Source organism: Hypomesus nipponensis, chromosome 28 (genome assembly GCF_054491055.1).
Source record: "Hypomesus nipponensis isolate SF chromosome 28, ASM5449105v1, whole genome shotgun sequence".
In the NCBI taxonomy this organism is placed as follows: domain Eukaryota; kingdom Metazoa; phylum Chordata; class Actinopteri; order Osmeriformes; family Osmeridae; genus Hypomesus; species Hypomesus nipponensis.
In genome coordinates, this window is record NC_140388.1 from 12,438,714 (window position 1) to 12,458,459 (window position 19,746).

The 19,746-nt window shown below is 47.7% G+C and overlaps 1 protein-coding gene across 1 annotated transcript; it reads left to right on the top strand.

The window, feature by feature from the left end:
- Positions 1 to 1,143: 1,143 nt before the first annotated feature.
- Positions 1,144 to 19,617, top strand: rasgef1ba (RasGEF domain family, member 1Ba). Its single transcript, XM_084695032.1, has 14 exons — positions 1,144 to 1,448; positions 5,755 to 5,937; positions 6,032 to 6,154; positions 6,318 to 6,455; positions 10,756 to 10,968; positions 11,370 to 11,444; positions 12,392 to 12,487; positions 12,739 to 12,841; positions 14,001 to 14,080; positions 14,951 to 15,046; positions 16,731 to 16,826; positions 17,157 to 17,280; positions 17,398 to 17,470; positions 18,136 to 19,617. Exons 2-14 carry the CDS (start codon positions 5,761 to 5,763, stop codon positions 18,158 to 18,160), a joined length of 1,419 nt encoding a protein of 472 aa, XP_084551158.1. The 5' UTR covers positions 1,144 to 1,448; positions 5,755 to 5,760; the 3' UTR covers positions 18,161 to 19,617.
- Positions 19,618 to 19,746: the final 129 nt, after the last annotated feature.

A 19,746-nucleotide genomic window follows, 5' to 3' on the forward strand; every position in this document is an offset into this window, starting at 1 on the left:
ACCGACTTTTGTGTATTTGTATTTCGGTGTAGTCTGTGGTTGAGGTACTTTGCTGCAGACATGATGTTAATGAAGCTCTTCACACTGTGGAAGCACTCAGGAAGTCTTCCCAGGGTCCCCTCCTCTGTCATGCTAAACTGAGACGCCGATGCCTCGCTGAATGGGAAGACTGGATTGTTCAGTTAGGTGTTCAGAAAAGGATACATTACATTTACATTTTATTCATTTAGCTAACGCTTGTATCCAAATGGGAGTACAAATAGGGCGTGGACAAAGTACAGCAGAAGATCAAGGATCAGATGTTTTTCAGAGTCAAGGAACGCCTGTATTTAATAGCCACGTACATATTATCTAGTATATCAAATGGATAAACCTTGGTTCTGGCTTTCTAATATTCTGTTGACCTACCAAACACAGTACAAGTAAATCGCAATACTGTTAAGATGCTTTTCACTGACATTTTTTAATCCCATGTCGGCCTCACAAAATATTCAACAATTTAAATACTTTCAAGGAGGCCATTTGCAAGCAGCAGTAAAACTGGATTATGGTAAATACTGATTCTGGGGTTTGGAGGGTCAAGGTTTTCCAGTTCAGATGAGCGGAGGACATTTATGTAATAGTTTCCATGCATCTTGAAGCGTCCATAGATTTCAAAGTTATCTCATGTTCTTCTCAAATTTGCTACAACAATTTGGCTTAAATGTTTTTGTGTGTACCGTGTTTACATGAAATTCCAGGACATGGTGTGCTTTTTAGGCTAAAGATATTTTACAAAACTGAAGCCAAACATATTTTATGGATACAAAAGTGTCTCCATTGCGTGTGTTCATCCATTGCAATTCAGATTTTTTTGATGATTGGCCAATTAAACAATTGCCACACTGTATTAATTCGTGTACGAATTGATTTGATAGTACGAAAATTATAATACCCTTAACAGATAATTATGCGTTTTGCTTGAATTTTCGTGGTTTTCAGAAGCGTAAAATTGTTAAGAAGCATTTCTAAACTTCAAAGATGAACACGAAGTAGAGAAACGCCCATTTACTGATTCTCGACTCTGATTGGCTGCTAGCTCCGCGGTAGAGTAAAGTCATAACTAGGCTTTCCCGGTTCTCGAGCTCATACTGAACCCTCACGTATTACGAATCGCCGCTTGTCACAACTGTCCAGACCGACGCTGTTGCTGTATATTCACGTGGATATCTCGTTCAACCAAATTTCCAGTAAAACGAAACGGGGATCACACGCTCCTGCGGGTGATTTACAAGTGAATGTGCTGGATTGATAGACAAGCCTTTCATTCCTCCGGCAGAATATCTGGTTTAAAACTCGGGTTTTGCTGCTCATCGCTTCACTTCGCTCACATGTAGCAGTGGGACAAGTGCTGGCGTCGTCTGAACTGAGGATTTAACATAATTACTTGTGGGGTTAATAAGCTTGAGGTGAGATTCTTTTCTTGTGTACATCTTTTTTTTAATGTTACTTTTTCTTTCATTGTTGACGCGAGTGCTTATCATTTGGATGTGCTTATGAAATTCTTGTTTTCACCATCATGTAAATGTAATTTGACATACCTGGCAGTCCTTACAGCGCGTGCAAAATTGATCGTAAGATTTGTGCCTGGTTAATAAGTATCATACTGTCACATTGTCGACAAGTAGCCTATCGACATTAATGCTTCTTTCTCCGTGTTTCACGCTGATTCAAATTGTCTACCCTCATTATCCTAAGTAGGAAAAGAATGTACTTCTTTAATGAGATTGCAGTGTCCTGATAGACTATTTTAACCTCTACACCCTGTGGTTAAGCGGATTCTCCATCTCCACTCAAGACATTGAGGGATCAACCCATGTTAATTTAACACTCCACCCTCCGACTCTACAGGCTACCTCATTTACATTCAGCAAGGTTAGATGCTGTTGCAGTTTAAAAGAGCCTACAGTTTTTGACGTGCTGACGGGTTAAATCATTTTTGTCGTTGATCTGGCCGGACTTTGACCGGTAAAGACTGTTTCTCTAAGCTTCAATAGGCTACTAACACAGGGTGGTTTTACCAGCGAGAGGGATAAATAAGCCCAGCTAACGCAAATGTGTGGTTCTCTCCTCCTCGATTCCCCTAAAGCTCTTGGTAGGGTCGAGGCGTTTCACAGTAGTTGTTGCACAAAAATACGTTCCTGATGGGAGTATCATTGCTTTTGAGATACGTGTAGTCAATCGCTGAGATGGGTATGGCAAGAATGCTACATAGGACAAGGGAGGGTATACAAGGTTTTCACAGCTGTTTGGTATCATCTGAACTGTAAACACAAGTGTTGTTTGTGAGAACCAGGTACTAGTTCTAGCAGGTGGTCGGGTTTATACCTTAATACCAGCGGGGGTTTTGAGGTTCGGTGCAGCACCGTGATGGAGCCTATAACTGCAGATTAAGAGGTCTCAGGTTCGAATCCCCCTTCTGGTATGCTGCTTTGGATAAAAAGTGAACACATTAAAGTATCAGAGAGGGATGATGTAGCGTTAGAGGATAAACAGTCATGGTTGATCTCTAGCTTATATTTCCTCATGCTGTGAGAGAGTGAGAATCCTCCTACTGTCTTTTACGGTTTACCCAAAGAAGACACAGAGGGGATGGGTGGGATTTTTGTGTTTGTTTTCCTCCCTGGCTACACCCAAAAAGTGTGGGAAAGATTTCCTGTTTTAAGAGTTTTTATGGCCCCTAGCAACTCCCAGGATGAGGCTCTTAGGAGGCATCGTTACCACCTTATAGGCCAAGAGTTTGTGTGTGTGTGTGTGTGTGTGTGTGTGTGTGTGTGTGTGCACACTGTGAGGACTACTGCTCTATACTCCCTCATAGGGCGTATTTTACATAAAAGAAGAAAATATCCAGTCAGTGATGGCTTTGTAGTCATTCTGTCTATTAGAAGGCAAGTTTAGGCATTTTTATTGTTTTATTCCCCCTGTGAAGTTAGCTGCTTGCTAAGTACCGACCACCCATTTTTCTGTCAGAATCCTTTGAAAGCCTTTTAGGGCAATGGCTTTGTTGCCCCTTATCTAGTTGTGTTTGAGCTGCGGTGATGGGAAATGGGTTTAGTTCCCTGGGGTGTGTTTGCAGAACCGGCCTCATGAGAGAGTGTCCCCAGGAGTCCTCGAGACTGGCACAAGACGTCGTGACAAATGAGGAACTGCTCCATGGGATGGTTCCTGGTTTAACCCAGCTCCAATACATCTGCTGGCTTAATCTTGTGTGCCTTTCCCCTGAAAAGTACAGAGTATTACATGAAGGAATAAGTCCTTAAAAGAGCCAAAATGATATCCTGAAGTTGATCTGACAATGAAGTATTCCTGCTTCGTATCTCAACAGAGGGTTTTGACTAACACCCAGCAGGAGACTGGTTCATGCACACAGCCATCAAGGCTATAATTAAAACCATCCATGATACTAAAAGGACAATCCCTGCTCCCTGCTCCAGTGTGTGAGTAGCAGTGACTCTGTTTATTTACCCTGCCGCCCACCCAGCTGGCAGTCTGAACCAGCAGACGTTAGCAGTGGGCCTTGTCCCGAGTAGCAGACGTGAGGTTGTGCACCCCACACCTGGACTCCCACCAGGACATCAGCTCACATCCCCCCCCCCCTCTAATCGCCTCTCACTTTGTTTACTCTTTTATAGGATTATGTTGGTGGAGAAGGGAGGGGGGGTGCAGCTGGTATCTATATAGCCAAACGGGGCTATAATTTGTCACGGGGTGGAAGGAGGTTAGGGTGGTGGGGGCTGGAGGGGGGGTGGGGGCTGGAGGGGGGTGGGGGCTGGATACGAGGGACTTACAGACCGTGAGGAGATCAGGAAGGAGGGCAGGAGAGTTTAAGGGGAACGTCTGAAGCCATTCCGATTTGGAAAAATAAAACGTCCAATCTCTTGTACAGTGATCAAAACTCAAAATTGAGTGTGTGTGTGTGCAGGACTGCGCCGGGTCATTAGCATCAGTATTCCTCCACACCTCTATCTGGTGGTCCGTCACTGTGGTGATCTGTCACCATGAGCCACATGGTGCAGCAGATGCCCTGGCTGCTGGCCTGACTTCACTACCCATTCTCATGGAAATAGCCGTGGTCGTACGACATAAAAGCAACAGTGTGTGTGTGCACATGCAAAGGCCTGTGTCATGGGGGAGAGGGAGAATGATGTAGTGTGTGTGTGTGTGTGGTAGGGGAGGGGGATAGAGAGGGAGATTATTATAGGGTGTGTGTGGTTGGGGGGGGGGTGGAGAAAGGGGTGTGTGTAGGGATGGGGGAGAGAGGGATGTGGGGGGTAACAATCTACGGCTTTTGGCCATCCCCCCCCTCCCCCCCTCCCCGTGACACCCCTCTCTGCCCCTGATCCCCGTGCAGTGGAACGGCCCCTGGAAGCTTCCTGAATAGGCAGGCGGCGTTGGGGCGGCCCAACGTCAGTGAGAGGGGGGAGGGGCTGCGCCCCGTGCCGACCCAGACTGTGAAAGACTCTATTGTACGGACGCCCATCAGACCAAAGGAGACGGCTGTTTGGTGAGACAGGAGTGTCCTAGCGTCTGCCTGGCGTTAAGAGTCAGTGTACCAGTCTGCATTAGAGTCATGATAGCAGTCTACAGTGGAGTCAGAATGTGAGAATGAGTAAGAGCTCGTTGGCATGACACAGGGTCACTGCCGGTCAGGTGGTTGTAGCACATGTGCTTTTGAATAGACACACACACACACATTAGAATCTACAAATGAAGTGTTGTCTTTGAGTACAAGCCATGCTAGTAGAATGGTGTGAAGGCATTGAGTGTGTTTGGGGGGGCGGCAGGGTGAGAGCATGTGTTTGGGGGGGCAGTAGGGTGAGAGCATGTGTTTGGGGGGGCAGTAGGGTGAGAGCATGTGTTTGGGGGGGCAGTAGGGTGAGAGCATGTGTTTGGGGGGGCAGTAGGGTGAGAGCATGTGTTTGGGGGGGCAGTAGGGTGAGAGCATGTGTTTGGGGGGGCAGTAGGGTGAGAGCATGTGTTTGGGGGGGCAGTAGGGTGAGAGCATGTGTTTGGGGGGGCAGTAGGGTGAGAGCATGTGTTTGGGGGGGCGGTAGGGTGGATAGCAGGACACAGGCACGTTGCCCTGTGGACCACAGAGAGCTTCTCAGACTCCCTAGACCAGGCAGGTTTTCACCATCTGTTTCTGTGTGTGTGGTCGAGAGAGGGTAGTGAGAGGGAAGGGGTTAAAGTAAAGTCCCATTATTAAAATGTCATCCTGTTTGGTGATTTATCTTTGGTGAATGGATGTACTGTACTGTGTGTGTTTATCTGTGTAATCGAGGATGTTAAGGGAAACCAAAAGAGGGGTGAGATGCAAAACTCTCAGCTCTCAGTTCAGAAGGCTTATTGTTTTGGGTCAACGTGCTCCGACTAGGATCCCTGCCACGACGCACGGCTGGGCTGGTCTCCTCGTGAGCCTTAAAGCTGGTTGGTCGTTGAGTCCGTAAACACACAAGACACCCAGGCACCTGTGTTATGGCGGGGGGGAAGGAAGTCTAACTGTTTAATCTGTCACCAATGTCTCCCGTTGGGATCGAGTAATTAATTATCTCCCATTTGTGATTAAATACAAATAATTGTATGCATTTTGGAAGGGGAAAAAAATAAAAATAACGGTGCTTTTAAAAGTTATAGGTCTCATCACGGCCAAGTGGTTGGTCCAAGCTGGTGTTCTAACCCACTTTTGTTCTGGCTCTGTCTCTCTCCGTCCTCCAGGACAACATGCCTCAAACTCCACCTTTCCCGGGAATGTTCGGCAGCAACGGTTACAACAAGAACCTGTTCCAGACCAAGGAGGAGGGCTGCGGGGGTCTATATTACCATGACAACACCCTGGTGTCGGGGTCCCTAGACGCCCTCATCAACCACCTGGTCCCCACCCTGGACTACTATCCCGATGTGAGTGTTCTCTTCCACTCAGCTTCCTATCAGGGTTAGATTCATGATGGTGCCATGTGTTGACTCCTCTCCTCCCCTCTCTTCCTCCTCTCAGAGGACGTATATCTTCACCTTCCTGTTGAGCTCTCGCCTCTTCATCCACCCCTACGAGCTCATGTCCAAGTTGTGTCACCTGAGTGTGGAGCAGCAGCGCCTGAGCGATCCGCAGGCAGACAAGGTGGGCGTCAGGATGACCTCTTCAGAGATGGATGTTTGTGTCTTGCAGCCTTCGTTCATGTGGGTGCAGTCAGGGCATGGCGGCTTGGTTTGACGGGGGTTAGGTGGTGTTGTGGTGCGGTTGGTCTTTGCTCCGTGGTCTTCATCTCTGTCTCTCCTCTCAGACGAGGACCAGGAAGATCGCCCCCAAGATCCTTCAGCTGCTGACTGAATGGACGGACACCTTCGCCTACGACTTCCGGGACGAGAGGATGATGAGGAGCCTGAAGGAGCTCACCCACCGTCTAGCCAGTGGAGACGAGGTCAGTGTCTTCTCTTATCCCCTCACCTCCTTGCTCCTCTCGTCTTCTCACCTCCCTCTTCTCCCTCCCCTCCTCTCCTGTCTCCTCTGCCCTCCTCTCTTTTCGCTCTCCTCCTCCTTTCCTCTCTCTCTCTCCCTTCCTCTCTTCTACTCAACTCTTCTCTCTCTCCTCGTCTTTCTTTCCTCTGAGCTCCTCTCTTCTTTCCTCTCCTCCTTCCTCTCCTCTCCTCCTTCCTCTCATCCTTCCTCTCCTCTCCTGTCCCCTCTTCTCCCTCTCTCACGTTTTCTCTCCTCTTCCTACTGAAATGAAGCCGCCATGCTTCATTGCAGCACCCTCCCCCCAGCCCTTGTAAAGTCCACTCTTAAAAAGGAAAAACATCCTGAAACTTTAGAAGGGTCTCGTTTCCCTCGACCGACAGCAGCCAACCAGACGACACGTGGGACGAGACGAGAGCTCAGTATGGATTTGCTCTAGTTTTTTGTTTTGTTTTTGCCTGGTCAGTGCAAAAGAACAGGCCTATTGTTGTCCCGGCGTGGTGGCTTGGTGTCTGCGCTGGCGATCTTCCCTAGGCAGCAATTGAATTGTTCCCCTTCTGCTGAGTTGAATGTCACTGGCTTAGTAAAGGTTTTCCCAATGTTAGAGGGGGTTGGGTGAGGGGAGGGGACGGGACATTTTGTCAAGTTCCAAGTGCTTTCTTTTCTGTCTGTGTAAAAACAGCACTTTTGATATTCACATCTTAAAGTAACACAGGGATTCAAGCTGAGTTGACCCAGAGTGTTGACAAGAGTGTTAGCGTTAGCAGAGTTTTGCTCTGAAGTGATCTCTCGATCTATTTTCTGCTTCGTCAGTGGTTACGGTCCTTAAGGGATTGAAGTCTTTATGACCTTCCACTGACCAAACAGTCTCCACTCCCACAGCAATTGGGTTAATGTGGCCTGGTCCTCAATGTTCTCAATTTGGTCAATGTTCCCTCAGGTAACTGATTTTTTTCCCCTTCTCCTTCCTGTTTCTACAGTTGGAACATGTAATTGTGTTACTCAGTATGAATCAGACTCGTTCATGATCAACTGTAGCCTAGCTGGTTGTCTCACATGGTGTTGTGTGTGTGTGTGTGTGTGTGTGTGTGTGTGTGTGTGCGCAGTTAGTCAGACAACGAATGAGGACACGGTCATCCGTCGGGTGAAAATGATATTTCTCCTCCACCGCACTCAGTCTTCCAACCCCAAACTTCAACAACCTTCTGTCAAGTTTTTATTATTTAGTGCCTGCACAAATACGAACTTCTGATTTAATATAGAATCTGGATATCTGACCCAGTGTTTTGACAGGGTAGGCTACAAACAAGCCCATATTGTTCTCTAGGTCGTTAGCGTCAGCTCCCAAGACTTCACACGTGTGCTAATACGATAGCCGTTTCCAGCAACTGTAGGCGCTCGTGTTTGGTACATCATGACCCCGTTTGTGGGGATCTGAATGGGTGCTTGGCAGGGTTTTTGTACAGCAGGTTTCTGATCTACGAGCAACCGCAAAAGGGAAGGGTGGGGGCAGTCACAGAACTCTTTGCTGGCGGGCTCCGTGGACAATAACCACCATTTATCATCGAACATGAGACTGCTTGAGGAAAACATTGTCTGATGTGCGTGTTCTTTGCAGAGGGCAGAAGACTAGGACAGTTCTGTGAAAGTCGGTGTGTTTGGATGACAGTCTGTTGCTGTGTTTGGATGACACAGTCTGTTGCTGTGTTTGGATGACACAGTCTGTTGCTGTGTTTGGATGACATGGTCTGTCAGTGTGTCTGATCACAGACTACACCGTAGTGTCTGATGCTGCGCGCGCGTCACAGAGCCAGTTCAGCCTGGTTATTTGGTGTTGGCCTAGTACTTGGCACTAGTGCTGTTGGGTAGTTTTCATTTGATGACAGTACTAATAGCCTATATAGGCCTATATAAAACTGACGCATAGATAACCTACTGTTCAAAACCAATTTGAAAACAACTGTAATTTCATGAAACCAGAGGCAATTGTAAATCATAAATCACTTTTTAAACATGAATTATCCCAATCCACAGAGATGCTTATTCTCTTGGGTACTGGCCACAGTATTCCAGGAAATGGCTGCTCGTGGTGCAACTTCAAAATAGATGTTCTCCTCCTAACATCTGCTCAACATGGACTCCCAACCGCACGTCAACACACCAGGTCCTTGATCTCCTCAGAGTATCATCATGGATCTGGTGTTGGATATATAGAGGCACGAGTCTGTCCATAAACAACAGCTCTGATCTCAACCTGACCTCCATTTTGGCTGCGTTCAAGCAAACCTACATAGGCTATACACTATATAAACATCAGTTACCAGAGTTATGTAACCATATGTATGTACAAAACAACGACAGAGTTGTGTGTGTGTGTGTGTGTGTGTGTGACACTGAGGGAGGAAACATGTCCGAAGCTTAAGGCTGTAAGAAGGACGCGCCAGGGGAGAGACGGGAAGCTGATTAGTTTCCGACCCTCAGCTAACCCATCGCCTCTCCCTCAGAGGAGCCTGCTTTACATAACTCACAAAGCGCCTTCTGGCTCGCGTCATGTGGTCCTTGGCATGAACTGATGCCACCCGGCCAGGAAAACGAAAACTGGAATGGCCAAAGGAATGAGGCCCCATCGTAGTGGGCACGCCTTGAAGGGCGGGGGGATCCTAGGGCGAGTCCGTCTGTCGTGAGCGTCAGCGCCTCAGACCTAGCTACCACACCGCACCATTTGTCATGACTGGCAAGCTCCACTCCTGCCGCTTGGAAATGTCAGACTTGTTATCTCCAAGAATGGGGATCTATATTTAGCGAGAGCCCCCCTCTATTTGCGGAGGCGACAGGAGCCTGAGCAGATGGCTGACTTTGAAGAGGCGACTGGGGGTGATTGTCAGTAGAGCTAGCATCCACTCATGCTACTGACTGTAACTGTATGAGCCAGGGAGCCGTTTGAAATGCTGTCCTTGGCAACACAAGGATATTGAGGGCAAGGCCTTCCTTCAATCTGATTTTACACGCAATTTACTCGCTGATTTATTATAACATTTCTGTCAGTTTTTTTTCTTTTCATGACCCATAGTGGGACCATGGTAGTAACACTTTTAGTGACTCTTGAGCACGATTCTAGACTATAGTAATCAAAAATCACAACGTGCTGGCTTAATCCTGTGGCAACCGACGTTTAATCTACTACCACAAAGGTGGGATTAAAGCACAGAGAAGATTATATTCTAGATTAGTAGATTGCCCAGTACAAACAGTACTCAAACACAACAGGCCATCATTAACCTTTACTGTAACAGAAGTCTAACAGAGTCTTGTCTAGCTAACAGAAACGGTTCCCACACTACTGAACTCTAGACTTGTTTGCAGAACCTAGTTTTTCGTGGTGGAAATTGGCAGCCGGTGATGGGATGTGGTCTCTGAATAAACCCAAGGCCTTTTTCTCCCTCCCTACCCTTCCCTCTCACTCTCTCTCTCGCTCTCCTTTTTTGCCCTCATACCGGCGGTATGGAAAGAAGCCATGACCGGGTCTCTGTGTACACACACACACACACACACAGATTTTACACACGTTATGCAACCACTGCTCCAAAGTGTGTCAGCTGTCCCATCAGCAAGGGACCAGTTATCTAATAGCACCGCTGGATTGAGTTAGCGAGAGGGAGGGTATTATCCTGCCAGAGGACGGTGTGCTTAGCCCTGAGTAGCTCCTCTAACACCCCTGAGTAGCTCCTCTGACACCCCCAGCCTGTCAGTCTACAGGAAGAGGCTCCTGGAAAACGGCGACCGAACATCTTACAGGACACTTCAGTTGTCGGGGCAACCATTTTTGTTGTTGTTGTTGTCTAAAGCGTCGTGTGAACGGAGCGTTAAGAAGGTGGAAAGGAGTGGACGTGTTTTCGCACCATCTGTGGGAGGGAGTCTGGAGTTTTATGTTCAGTGGGTTAGGTTTCTGCTGACCTGCCATGTTGTAAATTCTGTGTTGCTCTCTGGGCTCTTAGGTGCCGGGAGTCGACCCGCAACCTTTTAGCTGAGCTAAACGAAAGTGTCGCACGCAAGCTGACGGGGAGAGAACCTGGCAAGGTTGAATCGTGACTCGCTCTCTCTCTCGCTCACTCACTGTCTCTCTTACTCACTCACTGTCTCTCTCTCTCCCTCCCCCTCCCTCCCTGTCGCTCGTATAGCTGTCCCAACAATTCAAGAAAAAAACAAAACTACAGCTGTGATGTGTGACCTCAAACTCCTAACCTCGTCCCTCCAACCTCCTCCAGCTGTACAGGAAGGCGGTGCAGCAGATGACCCAGGCTCTGATCAGGAAGCTGACGGTGCTGAGCCAGTACGAGGAGGCGCTGGGGAAGATCAACGCCACGGCGGCGGAGCGTCTGACGGTGCTGAAGGCCAAACCCCAGGCCGTGCAGAGGGACCTGCTGGCCACCTGCAGCGACCCCTTCACCGTGGCCCAGCAGCTCACCCACATAGAGCTGGTGAGACTTCCAACGCAGGCGGGATCTTACGTGTGATGTTGAAAGAAGCGAGGATGGAGTTCTGTGGAGGCTCAGCAGGGGAACTGAGAGAGACTTCAGCTCAGTTTACGTTGTTGAAGTGTCGTGAATCAACTACTACATTAAAAACAAAAACAAACGGTCTCCAAAAGCAAGACGGTCAGCCGTAGAATAGGAGAGGTGGACTTCACCCTGCTTCTCTGATCTCTTGTGGGTGTGAGCTGGTATCAACATCAATGTTTAGCTCAGGTGTTCATTTTTGCTGCTATAAATGGTCAGTTGTTCGTCTGGAAGTCAGGTCGAATAGTTTCAAAGTGACACAACCCTGAGCAAACATGAAGTGAACAGCCAGAGGAATTTATCGAGTTTTCTTTCCTTTTCAGGAGAGACTGAGTTACATCGGACCTGAGGAATTTGTCCAGGCCTTTGTCCAGAAAGACCCTCTGGACAACGATAAGGTAAAAAAAATAATACAAATAATAGATTGGTTAAGATAACATGATTGGGAGTGAAACAGCTAAGCTTGGAATGGTTACACCTTGCAGCTTATCTACTCCACTTCCAAATCAGACACCAAGTGGTTTGGTAGAGTCTCCCTGTGTTTTAAATGACCCAGTTTCTCCATCCTAGCCGTCATGGTAAACAGCAGCCTAGCCTGCGTATGACCCCAGGCTAAACAGAGCAGCATGTCAGAGCCGGTAGACAGTGAATCCTAGACGCACCGTAGGAGACCCAATATCCGCTCCTCCGCCTACCCCACCCCCCAACTTAAGAAAGATTTCCTTTAAAAACATAATGCTGTCTGGGCAGCATGCTTGGGCCTTATTGCTTAGCAACAACTCATCCATAAAGAGCCACTAAGGGTTTGTTGGCTGAAAGGGGGGGGGGGGGGGGGCATTTTGGCTGCTAGGCAACTAAGAAGATTTTTTTAAAGGTGTGGTGGTGGAGGGGGTTATAGTTTGCCGCTTTCTTTTGTGCCCCAGGCAAGCTATCCTTTAGAGGAGAATACGTGTGTGTGTGTGTGTGTGTGTGTGTGTGTGTGAGAGTGAGACTGGGGGTGTGTGGGTGTGAGATGACCACTTTCGGGGGTATTGTGTCGGGGAGTGTGGCGTAAGACCTCAGGAATGTGAGGAAAGAAGGCTGAGACCATCTCTCTTTGTCTCTCATCAAAGCCCCGCTCTGCAGAATGGGAACTGATCCTTCCCCACTGGTGCTTATTCAAAGAACCTGTCTGTCTCAACTGAGGCCGAATCCACACGAATCATCCACACAGCATACTGATGTTAACTCGTGTTTTGAGTACAGTTGGAGATACGACACCGTTTCAAGTTTCTCTGAAGCAGCAACAAGGCGATATCACTCAAATTGTCGTAGATCTCATATGAATGCCTGTTTGTCTCCGTAGAGCTGCTACAGCGATCACAAGAAGGCTAGTAATCTGGAGGCGTACGTGGAGTGGTTCAACCGACTCAGCTACCTGGTCGCCACGGAGATCTGCATGGTAAGTAGCTAGCCTGCAAGCTAGTGAACCGAGCTAGCACTTTGTCAGAGATGGCCATATCTCTGAGGCCGAATAAAAGATCGTTAGAGATGGCATGACATAGATATACATGAGAAGTTGGCTAATGTTAGCTGCCTCCTCTTCATCCTCTACATAGACTAACTTCATCCTCCCGTTGGGTATTTCTTTAAAAGTTGTTCAGCTTGTAACAAGGTGTGTGTGTGTGTGTGTGTGTGTGTGTGGTTCTGCAGCCTGTGAAGAAGAAACACAGAGCCAGAGTCATGGAGTTCTTCATCGATGTGGCGCGGGAGTGCTTCAACATCGGCAACTTCAACTCCCTCATGGCCATCATCTGTAAGTGGCCATGTCACGCTGCGTTCCTCCTCCTCCCCTCTCCTCAAATGACCACACGGAGTTGAATCCTTGTTTACTGGACGCTCTCTCCTGGTCATTTATGATTTATTTTCATAAATTCTTACATGGAAAAAGACACTTTAACTACTTTCTATCAGACAGACAGTTTTGAATCATGGTGAAAAATAACATTTCATTGCAAAGAGAGGTAACCTTGATTTGAAAGCAAATCAATGAATCTCTGGGTTCATCCCAAGGGGACCCTGGGAAGGATGGCTCCCTGCCTGGGGCAGTTTATGGGGCCAGATGACAGGCTTCAGGGACCTGGGGGGGAGAGACTAAGTCCAAGTGGCCAGGGGAGAGAGCATCTGGTCAGACTGACAGCCAGTGGACTGGACAGGGAGGGGGGGGGTAGGGGGACAGGGAGGGGGGGTAGGGGGACAGTGAGGGGGGGTTAGTGGGTAGGGGGCAGCTGGAAACTCTCTCAAAAACACCCATCCAGGCAGATGGTCAACACTGACCAGCTAAAGGGAGAGCGAGGATGTGGATGAGGGGAGGAGAGGGGAGGGATGCAAAGAAAGAAAGGGAGGAGGGGGAAAGGAAGGGATGGCCAGTGTGGGAGGGGAGGAGGGAGAGAGGAGAGGAGGGAGGCTGGGACAGGGGGGACATGCGTCATGCCAGCTGTCCCAGCTTGTGCTTTTGGATCTCCCCAGAGAGATGATCACAAATCCCCTCTCCTGGGACCAGGAGGAGAGCGGAGATAGTACTGGCGGCAGCACCAGGCCATGGGAACACCAGAGTCCCAGCCTGGCTGCCTCATTTCTGGTCCCTGTGACCTCCCTTTTCCCTGGTTCCTGTACCTTGACCTCACGAACATTCACACACACACACACACACACACACACACATGCAGGATTACCATATGGGAAGCAGAGTGCTGCGAGGGGAAGTGAGGCGTATGTTAACACCACTGTTCCTGGGGCCTCTGCCTGACTGCCTCCATACAGGAAGCAGAGGAGGGCAGATAGGAGAGGGGGGAGAGGAGTGTCGTCTGTCTGCCCGCATGAGAAACAGACCATGTGTTGAGGAGGGTGCGTCTGTCTGACTGTGTTAGTGACTGTTCTCTCTCTGTCTCTGTCTCTGTCTCTGTCCTCCTCAGCTGGGATGAACATGAGTCCTGTGTCTCGACTGAAAAAAACCTGGAGCAAAGTCAAGACGGCGAAGTTTGATATTTTGGAGGTAAGAAGTAATGACAGTGTTTATGAACATGAGAGGGTGTGAGTGGTAAGGTGGGTTGGTGTGTGTAGGTGGGTAGGAAATCAGACAGCTTCTAAAAGTGGTAGAACTGGAGGGGGAGTGTGTGGGATTACAGAACAGCTCACCTCCACGCATGACTCACACAACCCACTCACCAAGGACGACCCTCTCTGTCTCTCCTTACTAAGTCCAGCCATCCATAATGCAGGCTGTGATGGAGTCACTCCTATTCAGTACAGCTTGGCTTCTACCCACCCAAAACCATTGATTCCTTTTAGGCATCTCATACAATGCATTTGATTATTCTCCTCGCCCTCTGGCTGGTGTAGACGTGTCAGAAGCCGCACTGTGAGAGAGCAGGTAGACTTCTCAGGCTATCAGGTTAGCCCTGTGTGCCTGCGTGTATTTGAAGTGGTAATACGTACGTAAGTTAGACTCCAGAGGGGTTTGTGTGCTAGCTCCACAGAGAGCTGGAGGAAGGGGGAGCTCCGGGGAGCCTAGGCCCCAGACGGTGAGCTCTACCTGGCCCTCAGATCTTCCAGTTCCCCTGGGCGGCGGGGTGGGGGTGGAGGCAGAGACGAACAGGTGTCCAGGTGGATGCACTCATGGCCTGGGAGTCAGGAGATCTGAGAGGAGCCGAGATTAAAGAGGATGAGGCAGACTCAGCCTCTTGCGGGGAGCTGCTTAGAGGAGCTGCTCTCTCTCTCCGTCTCTCTCTCTCTCTCCTGTCTATCTCTCTCTCTCTCTCTCCTGTCCATCTTTCTCTCTCTAAATGTGTGTAAAGGGTCACATAAATCCAGTTAAACTGACTCTTACCCTCCTCTCTCTTCCTTCTCTCTCTATCCCCTTCAGCATCAGATGGATCCTTCTAGCAACTTCTACAACTACAGGACGGCCCTGAGAGGAGCTACTCAGAGATCCATCACAGCCAACAGCAGCAGAGAGAAGGTGAGAGGGCAGGAACGGGACCTGCTTCAGTCAGCTGCAGCACCTTCTGAAGGGCCCTGTAGTCAGCAGTCAACTGAACTGTTAGACTTTTTCCTGTCTCTTTTTGCACACCTCGCAACTTTTTTTAAAGGGAGTTTAGTGAACTCATTGCCTCCGTTTTGAAACTAGATATTAAAAATTAATCATATAGTTTGATGCTTTCATGTAAGAAAGTCAGTCGGTGGTGACACTAAGAAGCAGAACTCTTTGAAACGAGAGACCCTTCTGTCTACAGCTTGTTATCGTGTGTGTGTGATGCCCCACCTTGTTTACTGTCAGCGACCCCACTCTGAGATATCCTGAATGGGTCTGAACTCTGAACATTGCAAACGTCAAACAGGCGGGACCCATTTCCCTCCCGCGTCTAATATGTTCTGTTGTCTTTCAAAACACCCCCAAAAAACTAAACATGGCCGCCTGCCAGCTCACATAATGTTCTCTGTCGTGAACGTGTCTCCTTCCCTGACCACTAGTGAACCAGTCAGCGTGTTCCAACCCAAACTCAGCCCAGCGCTGGCGTTGCCTAGCGCCCGTCAACTGAGAGGAGAGTAAACAAGAGAGAGGAGGAGACACTGTGTGCTGTTGACAGAGTTGGGGGCAGGGGGTCGGTGGGGGGGGGGTGGGGGTGAGGAGATGTAGATGGTGAAGAGCTCTGGATGGAGTCGGTCAGGGTTGTGTTAGACTCAGACCAGAGGTCAGGAAACGGAATGTTCCCAGCCATTCTGGAATGTTTCTAGTTGCTGCGACGTCTTCTCCGTGGGGGGTGGTGGTGTTTAGATATTTCCGTGCAAGGCGGATGCAGGCAGCTGACTTTTGGGCGGTCCTGTGGCTGTGCTCACCCTCTCCTCCACCTCTACTGGATTTGGAGGTGACTCTGGAAGATCACCAGCAGCGTGTCCCTGATCTGAGCTGACGTATTTGTGCTCCAGCAGGCCAGACGGTCTCTCCCTGGCCGGGTCACATGTTCCAGAAATCTTTTGTTGCCTCAACACACCCTGTTAGATAATCTACTGGAACCTTCCAACTCACAAGAAGAACTGAACTGTTTTTCACCTCTCATGCCTAGACTTAGTTTGCGGGGGGAAGGAGGGTTAGAGAGGGAGGGAGGGTTAGAGAGGGAGGGAGGGTTAGAGAGGGAGGGAGGGAGGGAGGGAGGGAGGGAGGGAGGGAGGGAGGGAGGGAGGGAGGGAGGGAGGGAGGGAGGGAGGGAGGGAGGGAGGGAGGGAGGGAGGGAGGGAGGGAGGGAGGGAGGGAGGGAGGGAGGGAGGTTAGGGGTTGATGGGAGCAGAAGGATCAGTAACACTTGTTTGTCAACATCAACTGGAGCGTAAACATGTCATCACACACATACGCTCTTCAGGGTTCCTGTCAGGATCATCTGTGTATCATCTGTGTTCGGGCCAGATGACAAGTTGATCTGTATCAATCTGTGGACGAAGCTGTGAAGGATTTAAAAGACGTATTTAAAGATTAATGTGGGTGGTAGCTTGTTTGTTTCATTGTTAAAAACCAGGGACTTTTTCCATGCTTTTCTTTCTGTTCCTCTGGTGGTGGAAACCAAGCCAGCTTGTTGTAGCCGGCTGGAAATCCCCTTTCAGCTGCATGGGGTTCTGAAACTCTCCTGTCATTTTTGTTTGTCTTCCAGATTGTCATCCCGTTCTTCAGCCTCTTCATCAAAGACATCTATTTCCTCAACGAAGGCTGTGCCAACAGGCTACAGAGCGGACATGTCAATTTCAAGGTACTTACCTCTTCCCCTCCCTTCTCCCCAGCACATCTTGTGGTCTGTAGTATAACAGCTTTTACAGGGACTTTTTAGTTTGGATTTTCCATCACTTAGAAACGAATGTAGACTGTTTTAGCCAGCTTCCTCTTTGATTGACAGAGAATGAGGAAGTGGCTGTATAAAAGGGGGAATTCCTCAAGAGTTAATCAGCCTTTGTTGTTGGCAACCACAAAAATAGTATACAATCACAGTTAGATGTATATTAAACTTCCATCAATGTTTAATTCAACTTTTATTTCATGGAAGAAACGTTAAGTTATCTTTGTATTTTTTTGGTGTAAACAGAAATTCTGGGAGCTGGCCAAGCAGGTGAGCGACTTCATGACATGGAAGAAGGTGGAGTGTCCGTTTGAGAAGGACCGCAAGGTTCTGCAGTACCTGCTGACGGCCCCCGTGTTCACAGAGGATGGTACGACCCACAGCTGAGCATATCATACAGATACATGAAGTCTGAAGTCAGATGCTCTAACCACCGAGCTGGTGTCCGTCCCCGTAACATGTTGTCTCTTTCCTCCCCCCCCCCCAGCGCTGTATGTGGCATCGTACGAGAGTGAGGGCCCTGAGAATACCATGGAGAAGGACCGCTGGAAGAGCTTGAGGTGCGTAGCCCCGGGGGGTCGTTCATCACCCCCGTCACCGCCCCTCCCCCCCCCCCTTGGCGGGGGCACACCCTCGCTCGAACCCGTCCACTGATCAACAGCTCACACACACCATCACTCAGAGCCATCGAATCACTTCATACACGTGTGTGTAAAGACACTGCATCCTTCAGGTTCCTGCCCTTATACACACACAGACACATAGACACACATATGTATACACACACACACACAACAATCAAACACTGCCTCGAGTGTCTATAAAAACTCAGACAAGATGGATGAGGAATCGCTCGGTTGGTTCAATTGGTTTTGTATTGTTCAAGAGCCCAGCATAGCTGACAGAGGGATATTTACTCCGCTAGGGTGTGTGTGTCTGTCAGTCACAAGGTTGAACAAGAAACCTAAAACCGTTTTCTTATAGTCAGGCTTTGTTTTACTACTCTTACATACTCATCTTAAAAATACAATTAAAAAAATATTCTCTGTTCAGAGAAGTGACCAACAAACAATATGTCCCAGAAACACATTGACTGAACAATTCTGAGGTTCTCACAAATTAAATCTACTAAAACTCTTAAGATGTTGTTTCTCAGGGATATTCTGGGGTAAAACATGTTTTTGATGTGCTAATAATGTGCTAATACATGTTTTTGCTTTGACAGATCCACTCTGCTGAGTAGAGTTTAAATTCCTGCAGGAGCCGCAAGTGCGCCCTCGTATGAACAAGCCACGCCCCCTATGTTGGTGTCGTCCAATCAAGAGTTTCCCGCCTTTGGAAGGGAAACGGACAATGTGTACTTCTCCAGAGAGGGCGTTATGTGTCCTCGAGAGCTGTATTTCTAAGACTCGCTCTACTTTCTTTAACTCTTTTTGCTGTACATTTCAGGACGGCAAAACAAGCGCTTTTTCATCTCTTTGTATGACTTTATAGTCTTTTTTTAAAGAGGAAAAAAAACATTGTGACCATCGATGTAACCGAAGAAGATGCTTCTGCAGTCGTCAGTGTCTTCACCAACCACCAGTTTGGCGGTTGCTGCTGGTGACGCAAACCGTGTCTGACGTTTTCAAAAAACATAACTGTTTACTTTGGCTAGGAGTTTGCTGCTGGTTGGCGAACTTTCTTACAGGTATAACAAACTGGTCTCTGTGACAAAAGCCAGCGTTTTGTGTATCGGGAACTCTTGTTAAACCTAAACCGCTACGTTGATATTGAAATATTAAGCTAACATTATTTGTAGATTTGTTTTGTGTTTTTATTTTTTCTATGTTTATGACGTAAGTGTTTTTCCTATGTTGTCGACCACCATTTTTTTCTAAAGATCTAAAGATTTTTTGCAAAATATTTTGTGCAGAATGCACCAAGTGCATTCGATTAAAAAAGATGTCATTTCTGTTTGTCGTCTAAAGATTCGTAATTCTCTGAAAGCAGGAACACTCACTTAATGTCCCTTATCTATGGGACACTCAACCGGGATTCCAAGTTAACGTGTTGGGATGATGTGGTTCATTTTTCTGATAATCACTGTTAGAACACATCTACCACTCTTCTTATTGACACGACAGGAGAAGCGAAATGCAGTGTGGTTGTACTGCCCCCTTGTGGGGGATATTTGTAAGGCGTGAATGGGAAAAACGAGAAGATTGAATGTGCGCATTTAGTGAGTAGTGTTAGGATTTTAGATTTTTCAATGCTGGATAAAACAACACACAGTATAGTCTGATGTATATATTCCTATTGTTATGATTATTATTTACACCGTATTTGTTTTATTTATGATTCTCTTTGTTGTTTTTTTCCATTATGGTGATATTCTATTATTATTGGTTCTTATTTAAGTTTGTACTAGGTACATAGCATACTTAAGTAGTCATCGGATATCAATTTAATAAATATTTTTATAAAGTTTTTATGAAACACGATGTTCAGGGTCCTAGCTCATACTATGAAGTTAAACACATTAACTGATGTCTAGCTCGCCTTGTTCCCGCTTTCTTTCCCCACTCAGAATGATGTTGTGGTTTACTGTGTAAATATTGTTTTCCTGTTTTTGTGTTTTGATTGTTAAGATGGGCAGAGGAACCATTCATAACTGCATTATTTGTGTTAAGAGTAAGTAAAGTCAATAAAAGAATGCATAAGGTGACACTTTGGAAAGTGTATTTGTATATAGCCAGAAGAAATGTTCTCAAGAAACTCAAGTACATTTGAACAGCAAATCCGAACACATGGGACTTGATCTCCCCCTATTGGTCAGAAAATGCAACTTCAGAAG

Excerpts from the sequence above, each read along its gene's own strand:
- rasgef1ba (XM_084695032.1), top strand. The coding sequence starts at position 5,761 with ATGCCTCAAACTCCACCTTTCCCGGGAATGTTCGGCAGCAACGGTTAC. Across the intron at positions 5,938-6,031 it reads CCCTGGACTACTATCCCGAT|AGGACGTATATCTTCACCTT; the intron begins GTGAGTGTTCTC and ends TCCTCCTCTCAG. Across the intron at positions 17,471-18,135 it reads GACCGCTGGAAGAGCTTGAG|ATCCACTCTGCTGAGTAGAG; the intron begins GTGCGTAGCCCC and ends TTGCTTTGACAG.